This window comes from Pan paniscus, chromosome 3, assembly GCF_029289425.2.
Source record: "Pan paniscus chromosome 3, NHGRI_mPanPan1-v2.0_pri, whole genome shotgun sequence".
NCBI classification, from domain to species: Eukaryota; Metazoa; Chordata; class Mammalia; order Primates; family Hominidae; genus Pan; species Pan paniscus.
Window position 1 is genome coordinate 145,389,548 of NC_073252.2, and position 18,035 is coordinate 145,407,582.

At 38.3% G+C, this 18,035-nt stretch overlaps 1 protein-coding gene across 1 annotated transcript in view; it reads left to right on the forward strand.

The window, feature by feature from the left end:
• The window catches only part of EDNRA (endothelin receptor type A), a 65,872-nt gene that overhangs the window by 40,348 nt on the left and 7,489 nt on the right, over positions 1–18,035 (forward strand). Inside the window, exons 3-5 of the mRNA XM_034959222.3 lie at positions 485–612; positions 13,069–13,267; positions 16,449–16,601. Of these exons, the coding sequence (XP_034815113.1) occupies positions 485–612; positions 13,069–13,267; positions 16,449–16,601 (480 nt within the window). The remainder of the gene's footprint in view (positions 1–484; positions 613–13,068; positions 13,268–16,448; positions 16,602–18,035) is intronic.

Genomic DNA, 18,035 nt, shown 5'->3' on the forward strand with positions numbered 1-18,035 from the left:
TACTCATGGTTTAGTAAGCACAGATAAAAAACCACTGTCTGCTTCTCGGTTGAGCTGTCTCCCAAAATCCCAAACTTTTACTACTGTTTGAAAAGTAGGCAGCATGACTAGTTGATGTGAGATCAAAGGCACATCTCTTCTGTTATTAAATTGTATTATATAACTATAATATATTTAATATATAAGTATGTATTATATTAATACACTATATTAATTTTATGTATTAAATATATATCACAATATATTCATGTTACTACATATTAATAATAATAAATTATATCTCTATATCTTTCCAGACTAAAAATTGCTGAGGCTTTAAAATACAAAAGAAAAAAATAACAATTGTAATACTCTTTTGCTACAGTGCTAACTGAAAAGCACTGTGAATAAAATTTAGAAGTTGGGACGCATAACTAAAACTGTAAGTGCCCACATGCTCCGTGCCAGCTCTACCATTTCTTACTACTGTGTCTCCTTCTTTCAGCTGCTGGCTGGGCGCTGGCCTTTTGATCACAATGACTTTGGCGTATTTCTTTGCAAGCTGTTCCCCTTTTTGCAGAAGTCCTCGGTGGGGATCACCGTCCTCAACCTCTGCGCTCTTAGTGTTGACAGGTAATGTGGTTCTTTCCCTTTGCTCTTTGGCTGGGCTTAGAAAAGCATTTTTCTCAAAAAGAAGAAAAGTCAAGAGAATTGGTGCCCAGGACAGCTGTTGATTAGCTTCAAGTGAATTAAAGCATTAACCATCTTGCCTTTGCTGTTTAGAATTGCCTTCCACATTTGCTGATTATTAGCCATCTTTGGCTCAGACAATCATGTACCTAGAGCATTTTATCAAGAATACCCATTTGACGCCCTTTTGGCAATAAAGTGAAAATTAACATATTAGATGGAATAAACTTTGTGAAAAGGAGATTCCAGGATATGCAAATCCTATATTTCACCTGGTAAATTTATCATAAAAAAAGATACTGTTCAATTATATCTGTAATGTTTAATTAATTGAGTGAGAGGTAAGTGCACCATATTGCTATGTTCTTCACCCTGCCTTTTTGAAAGACTGAAATGTTTCATAAGTTTTAAAAAGAGTGCAACACCAGAAGCATCCCTTTATCCAATTCTGAAAACTCCATCAAATGTCCCGAAGTCTTTCCAGAATCCGCATGCATGATTGTTAAGCGTTCTCTAAAGAAGCCCTTCTGAATTCTGTGAACTTCTAGATGGTATTTTCTTTACCTTCTGGTTTTCATAGCAGCAATTATAAGAATGAAATTAGGAACTTTATAACATATTCTGTGGCACTCTGTTATATTTACTATAATCTCACACAAGTGGTGTATAATGGCCTATTTAATTAGCCTACATACAATTTAGAAGAGGTTTTCATTCTAACTCATTCCCTGACAATCACTTTATCAGGGAACCTGAGTCTCCTCATTATAGAAATAAAAGTCTCACTCTTCTAAAGAACATTAAAGAGTTTACAGATATTCTGTTATTTTACATTTATAATTATTGTTAGGACAAAAATTGTTACTGTTAAAACATAAAAATGTGCATTCAATCAGCAATTAGAAAATTAGAATGGTATCCTTGATATAAATTTATGTCAGCTGGGCACGGTGGCTCACACCTGTAATCCTAGCACTTTAGGAGGCCAAGGTGGGCTGACTTCTTGAGCCCAGGAGTTTGAAACTAGTCTGAGTAACATAGGAAAACCCCATCTCTACCAAAAATACAAAAAATTAGCTGGACATGGTGATGCATGCCTGTAGTCCCAGCTATTCAGGAGGCTAAGGTGGGAGAATCACCTGAGCCCAGGAATAAATAAATAAATAAATGACTATAACTGTGAAACACAAAATAAAAATGTATTATTAAAAATAAAACACAAAAAATAATTTCATTAGTAATTTAAAACACAATCATACCTTTGACAAAAATGTTCCCATTGCAATGGTAAACACAAAGATCAGAAATAATTTTATCATCTATTAATAAGACCCTTCAGTGATTTGTAGGAAAGTCTAGGGTCTCTTTGGGTTACACTTACATTATATTAGATGTTAAAGGCTGCTGCATAAAAACACTTACATACCATAGGTGGCCACTGTATAATCTCGAGATCATGGTACCTTAGACCATAAAAAGCTGAATAAACACTTATGATGTGGATTTGATTCACTAATAAATTCTCACTCTGATGTTCCCACTGCCAGCATCCCAACATCATTTCTTCTTTCATTCAAAATGTTATGTTATCTAAAAATTAAAAGCATTAAATTGCACCTATTACATTGCTAATACAAGTAAAATTTTTCCTGTATTCATCAAGCTGCATATCAAGTTACATTTCTTTCAGAGATGTAACCATGTATTTTCATTATAATATCTAATTAAATTTTTTAGTTATAACTCTAAAATTCATGTAGAGAAAAGAAATGGGAAAATAATCATGACATTTTGAAAAAAGAACAATGTGTCCTACACACATGTTCTTCCTATATGATTTTTCTTTTTATTAAAATACAGGGTCTTGCTCTGTCACCCGGACTAGAATGCAGTGGCCTATATGGTCATTTTAAATGCTATAAAGCTACAATGTTTTAAACAATGTAATGCAAACCCATGAACACACTGACGAATCAGTGGGAAAACTCGACTCAGGTGCTGGAATACACAAGAATGTATTAATAATATAGGCTGAAATCACTTTGAATATAATCGGGGGAGGAAAGATTTATCAATAAATTATGCTATTTAGCCATCTGAGGGAAAAAGCATGTTAAAGTCTTCTGTACGTATCAATAATAATATTTATAATTATTACCATTTATTGAATATTACTAAGTGTTAGGCCCTATTGAAAATACTTTACAAAAATTAGTTTAGGGCTGGGTGAGGTGGCTCATGCCTGTAATCCCAGCACTTTGTGAGGCCAAGGTGGGCAGATCACTTGAAGCCAGGAGGTCAAGACCAGGCTGCCCAACAGGTGAAACCCCATCTCTACAAATAATACAAAAATTAGCCAGCCATGCTGGTAGGCATCTATAGTCCCAGCTGCTTGGGAGGCTAAGGCACAAGAATCACTGAACCCGGGAGGTGGAAGTTGCAGTGAGCCGAGATTAGACAACAGCAGCTGCACTCCAGGCTGGGGGATGGAGTGAGACTCTGTCTCAAAAAAAAAAAAAAAAAATTTGTTTATGTAACTGTGATAGTTGGTGTGTTATCTCCACTTTACAGATAGGGAAGCTGAGGTTGAAAGAGATTAACCAAGTCAGCATGGCTACTAAGTGCTGGAGCCACTAATCAAATGTTGGTAGTCTGCATTCTTAACCACTATACTCAAGCACATAAAAACTCAAACCATTGTTGATGAAGAAAGCCAAACTCTGAACAATAGTTGAAGAGATGTATTCTGAACCAAATGTGAAGACCATGACCCGTGACACAGCCTCAGGAAGTCCCGAGAACCTGTGCCCAAGGTTGTTGAGTTACAGTTTAATTTTATACATTTTAGGGAGACAGAAGTTACAGGCAAAAACATAAACCCATACATGTAAGGTTTACAGTGGTTTGGCCTGGAAACATGGGACATCTTGAAATGGAGGTTGGGTGAGGAGGGCAGGGTGGTGCTTCCAGGTCACAGGTGGATTCAAAGATTTCCTGACTGGCATTTAGTTGAAAGAGTTAAGTTTTGTCTAAAGATTTGAAGTCAGCAAATGCTGACAAGAAGTGCTTGGGGTTAGGATAAGGGGGTTGTGGAAGCCAAGGTTCTATGTAGATGAAGCCTCCAGGTAGTATGAGAATAGATAGTAAATGCCTCTTATCAGATCTTAAAAGGTGCCAGACTCTTAGTTAAATCTCTCCTGGATCAGGAAAAGACCTGGAAATGGAAAGGAATTATCTACAGAATGTAAATTTTCTCCACAAGAGATGCCTATACAGGGCCATTTCAAAATAAGTCAAAGAAATATATTTTGGAGTGAAATACTTCTATTTCTTTCAGGGCCTTCTCTCTGTCATGTGATGCTATACTAGAGTGTGCTTGGGATTTGGTATGTCACTGCTACAGAGAGTCTGTTTTGTTAGGTTTTTTTTTTTTTTTTTGAGATGGAGTCTTGCTCTGTGGCCCAGGCTAGAGTGCAGTGGCTTGATCTCGGCTCACTGCAAGCTCCGCCTCCCAGGTTCTCGCCATTCTCCTGCCTCAGCTTCCGGAGTAGCTGGGACTACAGGTGCCCACCACCACGCCTGGCTTATTTTTTGTATTTTTAGTAGAGACGGGGTTTCACCGTGTTAGCCAGGATGGTTTCGATCTCCTGATCTCCTGATCCACCCGCCTCGGCCTCCCAAAGTGCTGGGATTACAGGCATGAGCCACCGCGCCCGTCCTGTTTTGTTAGTCTTAAGATCTGTTCTAACGTTAATGCTGGCCTGTTGTGCCTAAATTCCAAAGAGAGGAAAGTATGAAGAGGCAGGTCCGACATCCCCTTCCCATCATGGCCTGAACTCGTATTTTAGGTTTCTTTGAAATCCCCTTGGCCAAGAGGAGGGGTCCATTCAGTCATTTGAGGGGCTTAGAATTTTATTTTTGTTTATACCATAAAGGAGCAGAAGAAAATAGACTATCTTTTTGATCTCTGGAAAGGGAAGGAAGACCCTTCTGAACTTTAAAAGAATGGTAGAAATGCTGGATAAAATTATAAATGTATTTTAAGATATAGTATTTTAAAACCTTCGGATTAAACATTCATAAAACTTAAAAAAAAAAAGTAATAAGCTGGGAAAAATTGTCACTCCTCCCACAGGCCCAGGGGGCAGAGCTGGTTCCTCCTCACTTTTTTGTTCTGCCTCCTCTTTCTTCCTTGGGGGGATCTCGGAGCATCATGCGGAGCTTCAATCATGCCCAGTGTTGAGTCGGGGAGATAGTGGGAAAGTTAGGTCATAGATTCCTATATCTAGTGTCGGGTCACCTCACCCATACCACCTCCTCTCTTCATCTCATGCATGAAGAAAAAGAAATAAGATGTTCCATCACGATAAATAGTTGTGTATCAAATGAAATGTGAGTCATTCTTAGTTAAAAAGAAAGGAAGGACTGAAGGAAGGAAGGGAAGGAAAAGAAAAAAAAGAAAAGAAAGTAAGAAAACATGATGCCAAGAATCTATCTCATTAAGATTTGATCTGAATTGTAGATCAAGGAGATGAACTATTTTAAAATTCCACTCTCACAAAAATCAGCCTTAATCCAAAAGGTTTTTCCTTGAAAATAAACTAATCATTCTTTGTTCCCTAGACACACACTTTACTATTTTTACATTTCATTTGGTATTGACCCTCAGCTTCAGGACTTGTATGTAGGGAATCTATTTGACATTTCTATTTCAAAAGCTTTCACACGAGAGAATGAATCATTCACACTTAATTCCTGAAGATAAGATTCCATTTGCTTTAACTCTTAATTTGGTTGCATTATATTCTACTACTACAAAAAAAATAAGAATAAAAAATAAAAAACACTTTTTAAAATGAAACAAGGAATGAAAAGGGAGTTTGGAACCTGTTGCAGTTTGTGAATCCCTGCTTTCATTTTATGAGCTGAATAAATTATGGCCCAGGACAAAGAGTTCCCATGATTTTTTTACACAGTATTTTAAAAACATAATTATCTCACATTTCAGAGTTGTTTGAAAGAAAATGAGAGAAACCTTACATCCAAGTTCTATAGGATTTCTTTATTACTTCATTAATCAATGATTACAGAATGATGTAAGATCAAAGAAAAGATCTAGCTTTCTCACTATCAGCTTTTAATCTGAATAAGGTAAACAGGACTGAGAGAAAGCACATGATTTCTGCCAGAATGGATAGGCTTTCATTGCTAATTTCAACTACGGACTTGTCTCAGTTTAACCTTTTGAATAATTCCTCCGCAAATCTAGTTTCACATCTTTGGTCATTTGAGAAAAAGACAAATCAGGAACTGAAGAAGTTCAGAAACAAATTTTGACCCCTATCCAGCTTTCTTGTTGAATTATCTTTTTAATTCTAAGGCAGTATACTTCTATAATGAATAAACTTTTCCCAACAAAAATGAATAACCAGCCATTACCAGCTATCAAAATAGGTATTTTTACATGCTGAAAGTGACAAGTTTTATATATTACTTTGAGTTTGTTTGGAGGCCAAAAAAAAAAAAAGCAGCAGCAGGAGGGGGGTAGGAGGGATCACTGTTGTTCTTTGCAAAGTCGTGTTAAAGTGGAAGATGATGATGATGGGGTCAGACCAGTAAAAAGGTCTGGGTACAGATCCAACTTGTTAAAAGTTGCCTGGGGAAGAAGGCTATAAAAAGATAAAACTCTTTTAACAACTGTTCCAGAGTGATGTGTTATTAGATACTTGGAAAAGTTGCAAAGATCCATTAATGAGGCAGCTTTGTTTTATATGGCTGAAAAGCTGATGTCAGTTCTTGAACCCATCATTTCAAATAATTGCTCAGTGGTCTCTGTGATATTCTCAAAGGTATATCCTAACTCAATAAACATGAAGGTGGTTTTCAGAAAAACCTCTTTGTTTGAGTTGGACTTGGTTTCTCCTTATTTTCCTGGTGTTATGGTTTTCTATTGCACTATGACAATAGTGAAGACACAGAGGAAGGGTCTGAGCCAGAAGACATGAGCAGGGAACTGGACAAAGTCCAAGGCTGGCTAGGGCAATAGGATCTTATTTGGGAGTCTGTTCACTATCGTACTGAGTTATTTGTTCTTTTGTCTTATTCTATTGTCAAGATCAGGCAACTGGTTAATTTTGCTACCCCATTTCTCTTTGATAACTACCTCAAAACTTAGCAATTCAGAACAACAACCGTTTTATCATATCTCACCATGTTGAAGGTCAGGAATTTGGGCAATTCTTCTGCTCCTTGTCACTTCACCTGGGGTTGGTGGACTTCAGCTGACTCTGAGCTTGTGTCAGAGGTCCAACACTCACATGCCTGGCACCTTGGCAGGGACGGCTGGATGTCTGAGCTCAGCAGAGCCCATCTCCCCCTCCACGTAGTCTCAGGGTCCTCTCTGTTTTTGCTCCAGCAGGCTCAAGGCTCCTTTCAGAGGCGAGACCTGGAACTGCAAAACATCATTCTAGCCACACTCAATTGATCAAAGTAGTCACAGGCCAGCTCAATTTAAGAACTCAACTGAAGAAGTGGTAAAGCATTTGCAGCTGTCTTTTAATTCACCACACCTGATTCTCTTCTAAATTGGAATTGGCCAAGCAGTTGCAGTGGCTCAGCCTTAGGAGGCCGAAGCAGGAGGATGGCTTGAAGTCAGGAATTCAAGACTACCCTGGGCAACATAGCGAGATCCTTGTCCCTACAAAAAATATTTTTAAAAATTAGCCTGGCATGGTGGTGGGCACCAATAGTCCCAGCTACTAGGGAGCCTGAGATAGGAGGATCCCTTAAGGGAGCACAGGTTCTGGAGGCTGCAGCTATGATTGTGCCACTGCACTTCAGCCTGGATGACAGAGTAAGACCCTATCTCTAAAAAAGAATTCTTCCTGCTAGCATTTAGCTTCCAAACCTCCATATGGTATGAGAGATATAAATCATTAACAACCATTACAAATGATCAAGTTTGCTGTTAATTAAAGATGTGCAGAGGTAAAGATAGGGGCGGCACTGTACCTTATGGAAGTGGTAAATAAGAATAAATAATAAATTCTAACACAGGCAAGCATTCATTAACAGGCACTTGGTAGAAACTTCTTTCTTAAGGCACTTCAGCCACCTATTTATTCCCTGATCCAGTAATCCCACTCAAGATAATTAATCCAGAAAAATCATTCAGAAAGAGAAAAAAAATTATGTGTACAAACAAGCTTATAGGTGTCTTATTCACAGCTGTGAAACACTAGAAATGATGTGAACATAGAAAAAAGATTCCAGTAAATTATATCAAAATCTTGTTATACTGTGTAGCCATTAAATCGATAAGGGCCATACCCATGTAGAAACATAGGAGAGTATTTTTAATGTAAATAAAGCTAAAATTTAAAAATTGTGAGTCATATGATTATAGTCTATTCAAACTATGCCTGTGAGAATCAAAACAAGAAAAGAATAAAAAAATAGATTTTGTCGAAGTGGTATCTTTTTAATTTGTTTTATTTTATAATGTTTTAAAGTTCTTTCACGAATAAACATTTTTAAACTTAATGACTATCCCAGACCACACCTTCAAGATTCAATAAACATGCATTAAATGCCTCTGGCCCTAATAACATGTAAAAATCTATTTATAGGCACACGCACTAACAAACATCTTTACATGAATAAAATATATATTTTATACTTTTATTTTGGCCTATCACATGACAGGGTACAAGGTGATATAATGCGAAAAGGCTCTACCGGGAGTTGGCAGCCCTGAGCCATGGTCCAGACGCCCCAGGTTCACTGGAGACCAGGCAGAGGATGCGACAAGATGCCAGCTCTCAGGTTCCCAACTGGAACATATGGGGCAGAAAGATCAGCCCATAGATCCCTCCTTTAAATTATTGAATCTGGTCCTCTAAAAGTATTAGCTTTTAATCTGTGGCCTAATTCATGGCTAGCTTGAAAAATAGGAAAATGATCAGAATGTAGTGTGCTATTAGCTTTAGCCAATTAAGGTAAGGTAAGGTTACACAGTACATCTGTGTAAACATAACTCTTAGAATTATGCTGACTGATTCTTCACCAGAATTCCCTAGAGATTAAGAATTCCCTGGCCAATTAAGGTGAGGTAAGGTACATGCGTGGTAACAGGCATGAAAACGCCAACAAAAAGACACTTCATTCAACAGGTATTTATTTGGCACTTGTTCTAGGTATTGTGACCAACATACAAAATGTCAGCCTTTATGAAGCTTATATGCTTTTCTTCACTTTTTTCTTTTCTTTCTTTCTTTCTTTTTTTTTTTTTTTTTTTCAGACAGGGTCTTACTCTGTCACCCAGGCTGGAGTGCAGTGCCATGATCAGGGATCGCTGCAGGCTCAACCTCCCTGGGCTCAGGGGATCCTCCCACCCCAGCCTCCCAAGTAGCTGGGACTATAGGCATGCACCACCATGCCTGGCTAATTTTCGTATTTTTGTAGAGATGGAATTTCACCATGTTGCCCAGGGTGTCAAGCGATCACCCCCCTCAGCCTTCCAAAGTGCTGGGATTGCAGGCATAAACCATCGTACCCGGCTGGGAACTTATATTCTAAAGGAGAGGGGAAAGCATAGATGATAAACCAAATAAATAAATAGAACATTGTTGGTCACATTGTAGTGCTATGGGGAAAAATGAATCAGGGTGAGAGAGACAATTCTGGAGGGGGAGTTGGCAAACTTAAGTAGGGTCTCCAGGGAAGGCTTCTGTGAAAAACTGCAATTGAGTAAAGATCGGAAGGAAGTGAGGAAGCAGCTCTGAGGACACCTGTAGGCATTCTCACAGGGGTGGGAAGCCACTGGGGGGTTTGGAGCAGAGGGTGCTATGGTCTGACGTAACAGCCTCACTCCAGTTGCTATGTTCAGACGAGGCTGTGGCAAAGCAAGGTGGACATAGGAAGATCAGTTAGGAAGCTATGGCAATCATCAAGGCACTGCGATAACAGGTACGATGGTGAAAAGTGGTTGCATTTGGATATATCTTGAAGGAAGTTGTTGCAAGATTTGCTGAAGGATTGGATGTGTGGTGGAAGAGGAGTGAAATCTAACCCAATGTTTGGGGCCAGAGACGGGAAAAACTGCAGAAAGGTTTAGCCGCAAGGAAGACAAGGAGTCTGATTTGGGAGTGTTTAGATGCCTGTTAGGTGTCCTAGTGGAGCTCGCAAGTAGGCAGTTGGAGGTACAAGTCTAGAGTTAAAGGTGAGGCACCAGGCTAGAGGTATAAATTTAGGAATTACCGCTAGATGGATAGTTAAATGACACTAAAGCCACGAGACTAGATGAGATCACCAAAGGAGAGCGCATAGATAGAAAAAACGTCTGAGCACTAAGCCCTCAGACAAATCCAATACTAAGAATTTGTGGAGAAAGCGGGGTCCAGCCAGGTAAATGAGAAGGAATGGCCAGTAAGTCAGAAGGAAAACTGGGAGATTGTGGTGGAAACCAAGTGAAGAAAGCATTTCAGAGAGGAGGGATTCTTTCTGGAACAGCAGTTGTCAGTGGTGGAATCTACACTTGCAGATTTTCCATGACAACTGAAGATGTCATGGATATACAGAGAGAGATGTATATACATACTGACTAGATGGAAGGCTGTTTATAATCGCACCTCATGAGAAAAGCATATTTGTGTGTCAGTGTGTTGTGCCATTATATTCCAAATAGAAATCAGTTTTGAAACATCCAGTGTTTCATGGTTTCCATACTTTTCCCCACCTCCATTATCACAAATGATTGTTTCTAATTGTTCTTATGGTTGTTTTCCCCTTATCTCATGGAGATGTTATCGAGATCTGTGTGATTATAAATGGAAAATATTCTAATTTTCAGTGAGTGGGTTAATGAAGGAGCAGACTGATCATGAATTATTTGCTAAACTAGACTCTAAAAATGACTTCTACTTATTTGTGAATGTTGAATTTACATTGGATTATGGATGTGTAATATTCTGGGAACTCATGGCGCTTTATAAAAATGAAGTTGGTCTGTGAACATGTTCATCATAAGAACATGTTGACCATATTTTATTCCTTAAGCCACTTTTCACCCCAAATCCTGGCAAGGAAATCAGGTTTTCTTACTCTCTAATGAAATAGGGTGTTTTATTTAAATCACCTTCCCTGGTAAACAACTTGAGAGAAGGGAAGAAGGGAAGAAGAAATAGATGTAACTCCATTGAAAGCCTTGGGATATAGACATCCTGTCTCCATTCCTCTTAGCTTTACTGGGTATCAGGCTGCCAGTTTAACAAGGGAACAAAGAAAAATAAACAATGATTTTTATCCCACTGGACAATTTATGGAAATAACCATAAATTTTAAAATTCAATCTTGATTATATCATAAAAGGATTTTCTTGGTCTGTTTGCCTAGCTGTATTTTATCCCATTTTGAAATAATCTGGACTTTTTTGAGATTTGTATTGTGCACAAATCTTATTTACCCTAAAAATATTTTATAAAACATTTCTCCAGTAAATTGTGCTATATAATATGCCATGTGGCATCATCGTAAAATACCCAAATCTGTACATGCTCATCTCTAGGGAATTCTGGTGAAGAAACAGTCAACATAATTCTAAGAGTTGTGTTTTCACAGATGTACTGTGTAAATGTACTGAGACAGTACACTAAATATAACTGATGGGGGCTTGTCTTGGTGGATATGGGTAGCTTGTATGTTGCCTTGGCTTTATTGATTAATCTTCTACATTACTTTGCATGTCCTGCAAACCCATGAGCACCTGTCTCCAATGCATTCGGTCTGTTTTACAGCCTTCTGGCACTATCTAATGAAAACTATAAAAAGAAAATGTTTCTTTTCCATTACGGCAGCAACAAAAATTTCAGGAATGAGGCCACAAAAATACCATACCATGTCACAGGTCTCTTCTTAATAGTAAGTCTAAAAGCAGTTAGCATTAGACCTTCACATCAGGTCAAAGAACATAGAATTTCTAAACCAAACCTTCCCTAGACATAACATTTAAATGTGATTATTATCACTAAAATAGTGAAGTAAAAAATAGGGTGAGCATAATTTCTTATTATCAGTTTTTTGATTGACATAATCATTCAGTCACATTTATGTTATATACTCTGTATGAACCATTCTTTTCTGTTAGATTGTAAACCCTAAAGATTAGGAACCAAAGTATCTTTAAATAAGTTTTATCTGCTCTAGCACAGGGCCATAATGGGAGTGATATAATCCCTCTTTGACATTTACCACAAATAGGTATTTACTAAAACTGCCACCTGGTACAAGCCCACTGTGCTCATATAAGAAGGGAGGAAATAATGGAATATCTGTGGTGGTTATTCACTCAAGGATATCTAGGCCCACTTCATAGATAATGCTTTAAGATTTCTTTTTTTATTTTATAAAGAGGAATAACATATTACTATAACAAGTACCAGCAGCTTTCATGATCCCTCCCATCCATCCAATTTCTCTCCCAGCTTAAAAAACATAGGCACAACTGTCTGTTACCGCCACATTCTAAACTCTCCTAAGATTTCACTAGACCAGATAAAGACCTCAGACTCAGGCCTGCCACGCAGTTGATTTCCAAATGGGTGGAACTCTTAAAAGCCCCACTTGTGGCCGGGTGTGGTGGCTCACGCCTGTAATCCCAACACTTTGGGAGGCCAAGGCGGTCAGATCACGAGATCAGGAGATCGAGACCATCCTGGCTAACACAATGAAACCCCATCTCTACTAAAAATACAAAAGCAAAATTAGCCGGGTGTGGTGGCGGGCGCCTGTAGTCCCAGCTACTCGGGAGGCTGAGGCGGCAGAATGGCGTGAACCCAGGAGGCAGAGCTTGCAGTGAGCTGAGATCCTGCCGCTGAACTCCAGCCTGGCAGCCTGGGTGACAGAGCAAGACTCCGTCTCAAAAAAAAAAAAAAAAAACGGCCAGGCACAGTGGCTCACTCCTGTAATCCCAGCACTTTGGGAGGCCAAGGCGGACGGATCACGAGGTCAGGAGATCGAGACCATCCTGGCTAGCATGGTGAAACCCCGTCTCTACTAAAAAAAAAAATACAAATAATTAGCCGGGCGTGGTGGCAGGTGCCTGTAGTCCCAGCTACTCGGGAGGCTGAGGCAGGAGAATGGCGTGAACCCAGGAGGCAGAGCTTGCAGTGAGCCGAGATGGCACCACTGCACTCCAGCCTGAGAGACAGAGCGAGACTTTGCCTCAAAAAAAAAAAAAAAAAAAAAACCCACTTGGTTTTCATACCAAGACTCAGAAAATTCCTAAAAAGACAATTACTGGTATTGGCAATGGGGAGGAACTTCCCAGCACTTACAATTTTTGTTTAATTGAAATACATTTAAATTTTCCTAACAACTTGGTTCCATTACCCTTTTTTTCAGGTACAGAGCAGTTGCCTCCTGGAGTCGTGTTCAGGGAATTGGGATTCCTTTGGTAACTGCCATTGAAATTGTCTCCATCTGGATCCTGTCCTTCATCCTGGCCATTCCTGAAGCGATTGGCTTCGTCATGGTACCCTTTGAATATAGGGGTGAACAGCATAAAACCTGTATGCTCAATGCCACATCAAAATTCATGGAGGTACTAAACGTTTCAAAGGAATTAACTGGGGAAGGGAGGAGGGCCTCCGTTAGACTTCACCACCTTGAGACTCGATGACATCGCCACAATGCCAAGTGTGCTTTCTTCTGTCAAATATTCCTCAGTTGCATGAAAAGCAGATGTTAAACCTGTGTCTAGATTCTTGAATAGAACAGTTATGTTGGCTTTCACTCTTGTATTATACCACAATGGTAGACACATCTGTTATTCTGCACCAAACCACTAAGAATACCAAAGCAAATTTACTAAGAGGGACTAGATGTGTGTGTGTGTGTGTATGTGTGTGTATGTGTGTGTGTGTGTGTATATATATATACACACATATGTTATTTGTTTTTATAATAATGAATACAACACAACAATTTCCATCTGGAAGACGTGCTGATGTTTATCTTATGTCACTTGGGGAGAAGCACATTTCTCACATTCTTTAAAGATGGATTTACTAATTCAAAGTAGAGAGTAGTACTTACATGTACTTATATTAGTACGGTTTCTATGTCTAATATACAAATAATATAAAATTGTAGAACTTTTTAAAAGAATATTTTGGTTTAACAAATTCAGTTGTTGCTTTTTTTAGTACACCTGACCATATTAATGTTTTTCTGAAAAGCTTAATCACATGACTGTTTTGGGAAACCTATTTAAAATGCATCTTTTCTTTGCAAAACTAGTTACATGTGGACTGAGGAGGAAAACCAAAAGGATAACTATTTCTCTTAAATCAGTATAATTTAGTGCTTTGATGTAAGTTTCATGTAGGTCACATTCCACATGTAATTATTTACAGACATCTCAAGGTATGCTTTCCCAACTTGGAAAATTCACAGAATTCATGGTTTTACAGTTGACCAGTTATCCTGCTTGGAAATTCTTGTTTTAAAATTAAAAGTGCTCATGAAAACTGCCAAACTAACAACTTAAAATTGAAGTTTCTTACTGGGTTAGTCTTCAAAGTGAAAAACAAAGTAGACAGTAGGAGATTGTCAGAATTTGGGCAGTGTGAATAAGCAATCTAGATATTCCAGATGCAAACATTAGAGAAAAGAGGTTCACTATAAGAAGGAGCTTACTAATCCTTAGAGCCAGACAAAATGAAATGGGCTGTTTCATAAAGACTGTCTCCTATCTAGACGTTTTCAAGTAAAGGGTAGCTACCCTTCAGGCATGGGCGGGCTAGACGGTTGCAGTAAAGGGTATGAGTTGAACAGATAATTTTTTAGAGTTCATTTCAAGTCTGAAGTCCTGTTCTCTTTTTCTAAATTTATTTCCCCTATTTTTTTCCATTCTTGCTCTTCAACTTTACCCTAGACTGATGGTAGGCCCCTCTCTACCCATGTTGATGACGTCAGTTCCAAAGAGATGCATTATCCATTTCTCTGTGGGCCTTTGCCATGGAGGGGGCAGGGGACTCCATTCAGCCCTCTCAAGGGTCAGCCTCCAGACCCTCTGCAGCTGCTTCTGCATCATTTATACCCAGCCAGCAAATGCACCCGGAAAAAGAGGATACAAAAGAAGGGAGAATGGGTGCTCAAAGGAGTGTTTGTGTTGCACTTCAAAAGAGAGAGAGAGAGTGCTTCTGACTTTTTTTAAGTTCAGGACTGAAATCTTTCTACAGTATGTTGGGAACAGGGAAATGTTTGTGTAAGCAGTTTAGAATAAACCAACTCCTTTGGGAGTTTGCACTTAACCTGAGGATAGAATTCAGGGATCTGTGAACTTGGTTGGAAAAGAAACAACATGTTTATTTTCACTAACTTCTAACTGAATTTATCATGTCCTTCTATTATGAATGTACCCAACAAATCACCATAGTGTTTACCAGTATCATGACTTTTTCAGTAATAAAAATAGCAGACATTTTCATATGATATAACACTTGTATAATCTCAAAATATTATTTATGCTCTTCAGAACTTCAACACTTCAACAGTTCGGTAGTTATTAGAACCATCATTAGGTTTGTTATTTGTGAATAAACACAATATTACTATATCTAAATTTAATTTCTAATATTTTGATAGCTGTGCTTCAATGTAATTGGTTTCCATTGCAATCTTATGTATTTTATTTTATGCATGTAAAAGTATTATTCTCAGAAGGGATTATAGTCTTTACCAGACTTCCAAAAGGGTCTGCGGCATAAAAATAGTCAAGAACTCCTGCCCCAAATTTTTTGTCTTTAGGAACCATTTTTAGATTATTTTAATAGACATGTTATAAATGCAGCCCTCTTAGCCTCTTTCTATATTCAGAAACTGTCCCATTTTTTACAGAGCAACATGATTATTTTTTTACTGTGGGAACTGCATTGTCCTTAGTAAATTAACAATCTGAAGAAGCACTATAAGGAAAGAAAAAGCATTTCGTCCCAAGTTGGTGATTAATTTTGTGGGAAGAAGAATTTAGATATCATTTTTCATTTTCCATTTTTATAGGGTATTAAGTTTTCCTCTTTAAGCAGAAGTAAAACCGAATAATCTTGGTATTTATAAATCCTGCCCAGTTAGATAATACCAGATATGCCTTCAGTTGAGATATGCTGCCTCAATAGTTTCCAGGTGGTAAGTATTAAAGGAGAGAGAAGAGTATAGCTATTGAAGTTCAAAGCGGCTGGCTTTAAGGTCACATAGCAGGCATACCAGGCAGAGGGTTAACCCCTATTAACCAAAGCTACACAGATAAGCCATTCATAACCTTCACTGTTTCAGGTTAAATACACTTTCACCACAATAGTCAAAAGTAAAGCAGGCGCTAACAAAATTTTGAGGTTCATCAAGAAATAAAGATAAACATGTATATTCTTTTGTCTCAAAATCATGTTTTATGAGCTTTAGAAGGACATTATTTTTATTGATTAGGGCTCTTCCATTGTGTAGTTGAAACCTTCAATCTATGAAAAGTATCAAGTATCCTTGTCAAGATAATTTTTGTAAGTGCAGTTTCTTTATGTGCTGTTTAAAGCCAGGATAATTTCTGAAGCTTCCAACTGAATTGAGTTTTCAGGACCACTCCCAAACCCATCACTGCAACCAGAGAGCATGATTTTACAGATGTATCTGCAAGTTTAAAGACCTTAAAGCTACCAGAGGCACAGCATGGTTAATTGACATGACTCTGCTCCTCCTTTTCTCTTTTTTTTTTTTTCACTTTGAAGTTCTACCAAGATGTAAAGGACTGGTGGCTCTTCGGGTTCTATTTCTGTATGCCCTTGGTGTGCACTGCGATCTTCTACACCCTCATGACTTGTGAGATGTTGAACAGAAGGAATGGCAGCTTGAGAATTGCCCTCAGTGAACATCTTAAGCAGGTAAATCCCATAACATCATGAAAATCTGGCCAGGACTGGTTAGTCCTTGACAGCAGCAGGCCTGCAAATACCATCTTTAGTAGAATTAGCCTGACTTCCTAAATTAAAAATAGTATCCTGTAACTGTTTTCTTTATAGTAATAGTGTTAGAAATTTCTTTTGTAAAAATGGGAAACCTGCTTGTAAAACAAGTGGTCCTGAAGGCTGGGCCCAAATAGAGAAGAACTATCCCTCTATTTTGCCAAGAGTGTACTGAGCATGTGTGTATGTGAGTTCGTGCATTCAGTTGGGCTTGAAACTGTACCAGGACACAAAGAAGCATGTGACTTTCTCCCCATGCAGATTTACAGTCTTGTTGTAGAAATAAAATACGCATGCAAAACAACTGGAATATAGAACCACAGGTGTGGTAAAAGTAGCCTGTGCTATGGAAAGCCAGGAAGGGTATGAGATAGAGTCATGGGGAAGCTGTTCATGGATGAGGGGGATTGAACCAGACCTTGGAGGATAAGTGGGATTTGATGGGGAAGAAGTTGACAGAGAGCATTTCAGGTGGAAGAACAGGAGTCTAGTTAGAACGTGGAATAGGAACCACGCATTTGGGGAATGGGAAAAAGGAGATGAACCTCTCTAGAGCAATGTCTAATGTGAGACTTATGCTAGGAAATGGGATCATGTACATTAGAAGAGGTAAAGTGTTGGAGGACCCAAAGTTCTAGAAGGAATTTGAACATGTCAATAGGAGGCTAATGTTGGTCCCTCCTGGGTGAAATTAGAACAGATAAAGCTGTGGGCTTTCAAGGGCAAAACTAGACTCATACTTGGCTCTCTGACCTTGGGCAAATTGCTTAATCTCTCTGAACTTCTAGTTTCTCATAATATGTATGTAATAATATATCATGGGGATTACCTGAGACATGTAAGGTGCCTAATAGTACCCAGCTCCTAGTAGGTATTAAGCAAATGTTAATTTACATTAATTCTAAGAGGAAACCTAGGACTTCAGGTAAGTTCCCTGTTGCAACAGAAAAGTATATAATGGTGGCCAACTACACCAAAAGTTAATGTGAGTTGTTGATGGAGTCTGTAAATCTGTTCTATATAATTACCATGTGCAAGCATAGTTCCTCATCAGCAACTCTTCAGCTACTATACTGATTTTTCTGAGCTTCAGCTTTTCATCTGTAAATTGGGCATCATATATGAATCAATAGTATTATGAGGATCAAAAGGATGAATGTGTATGCATGTACTTTATAAAATATAACATGCCATACAAATGGTAGCTATTATCTTTCATTGACATTTAGCAAGAAGATTACATTGAGAAATCTTAGTATGACTTTGTTCAGGCATGAAAGTTTCTAATACTCCAATTGCTTAATATGTTTACAATTATTTCCTCTCATTCTTGGAATGGAGGTAGTTAGTATG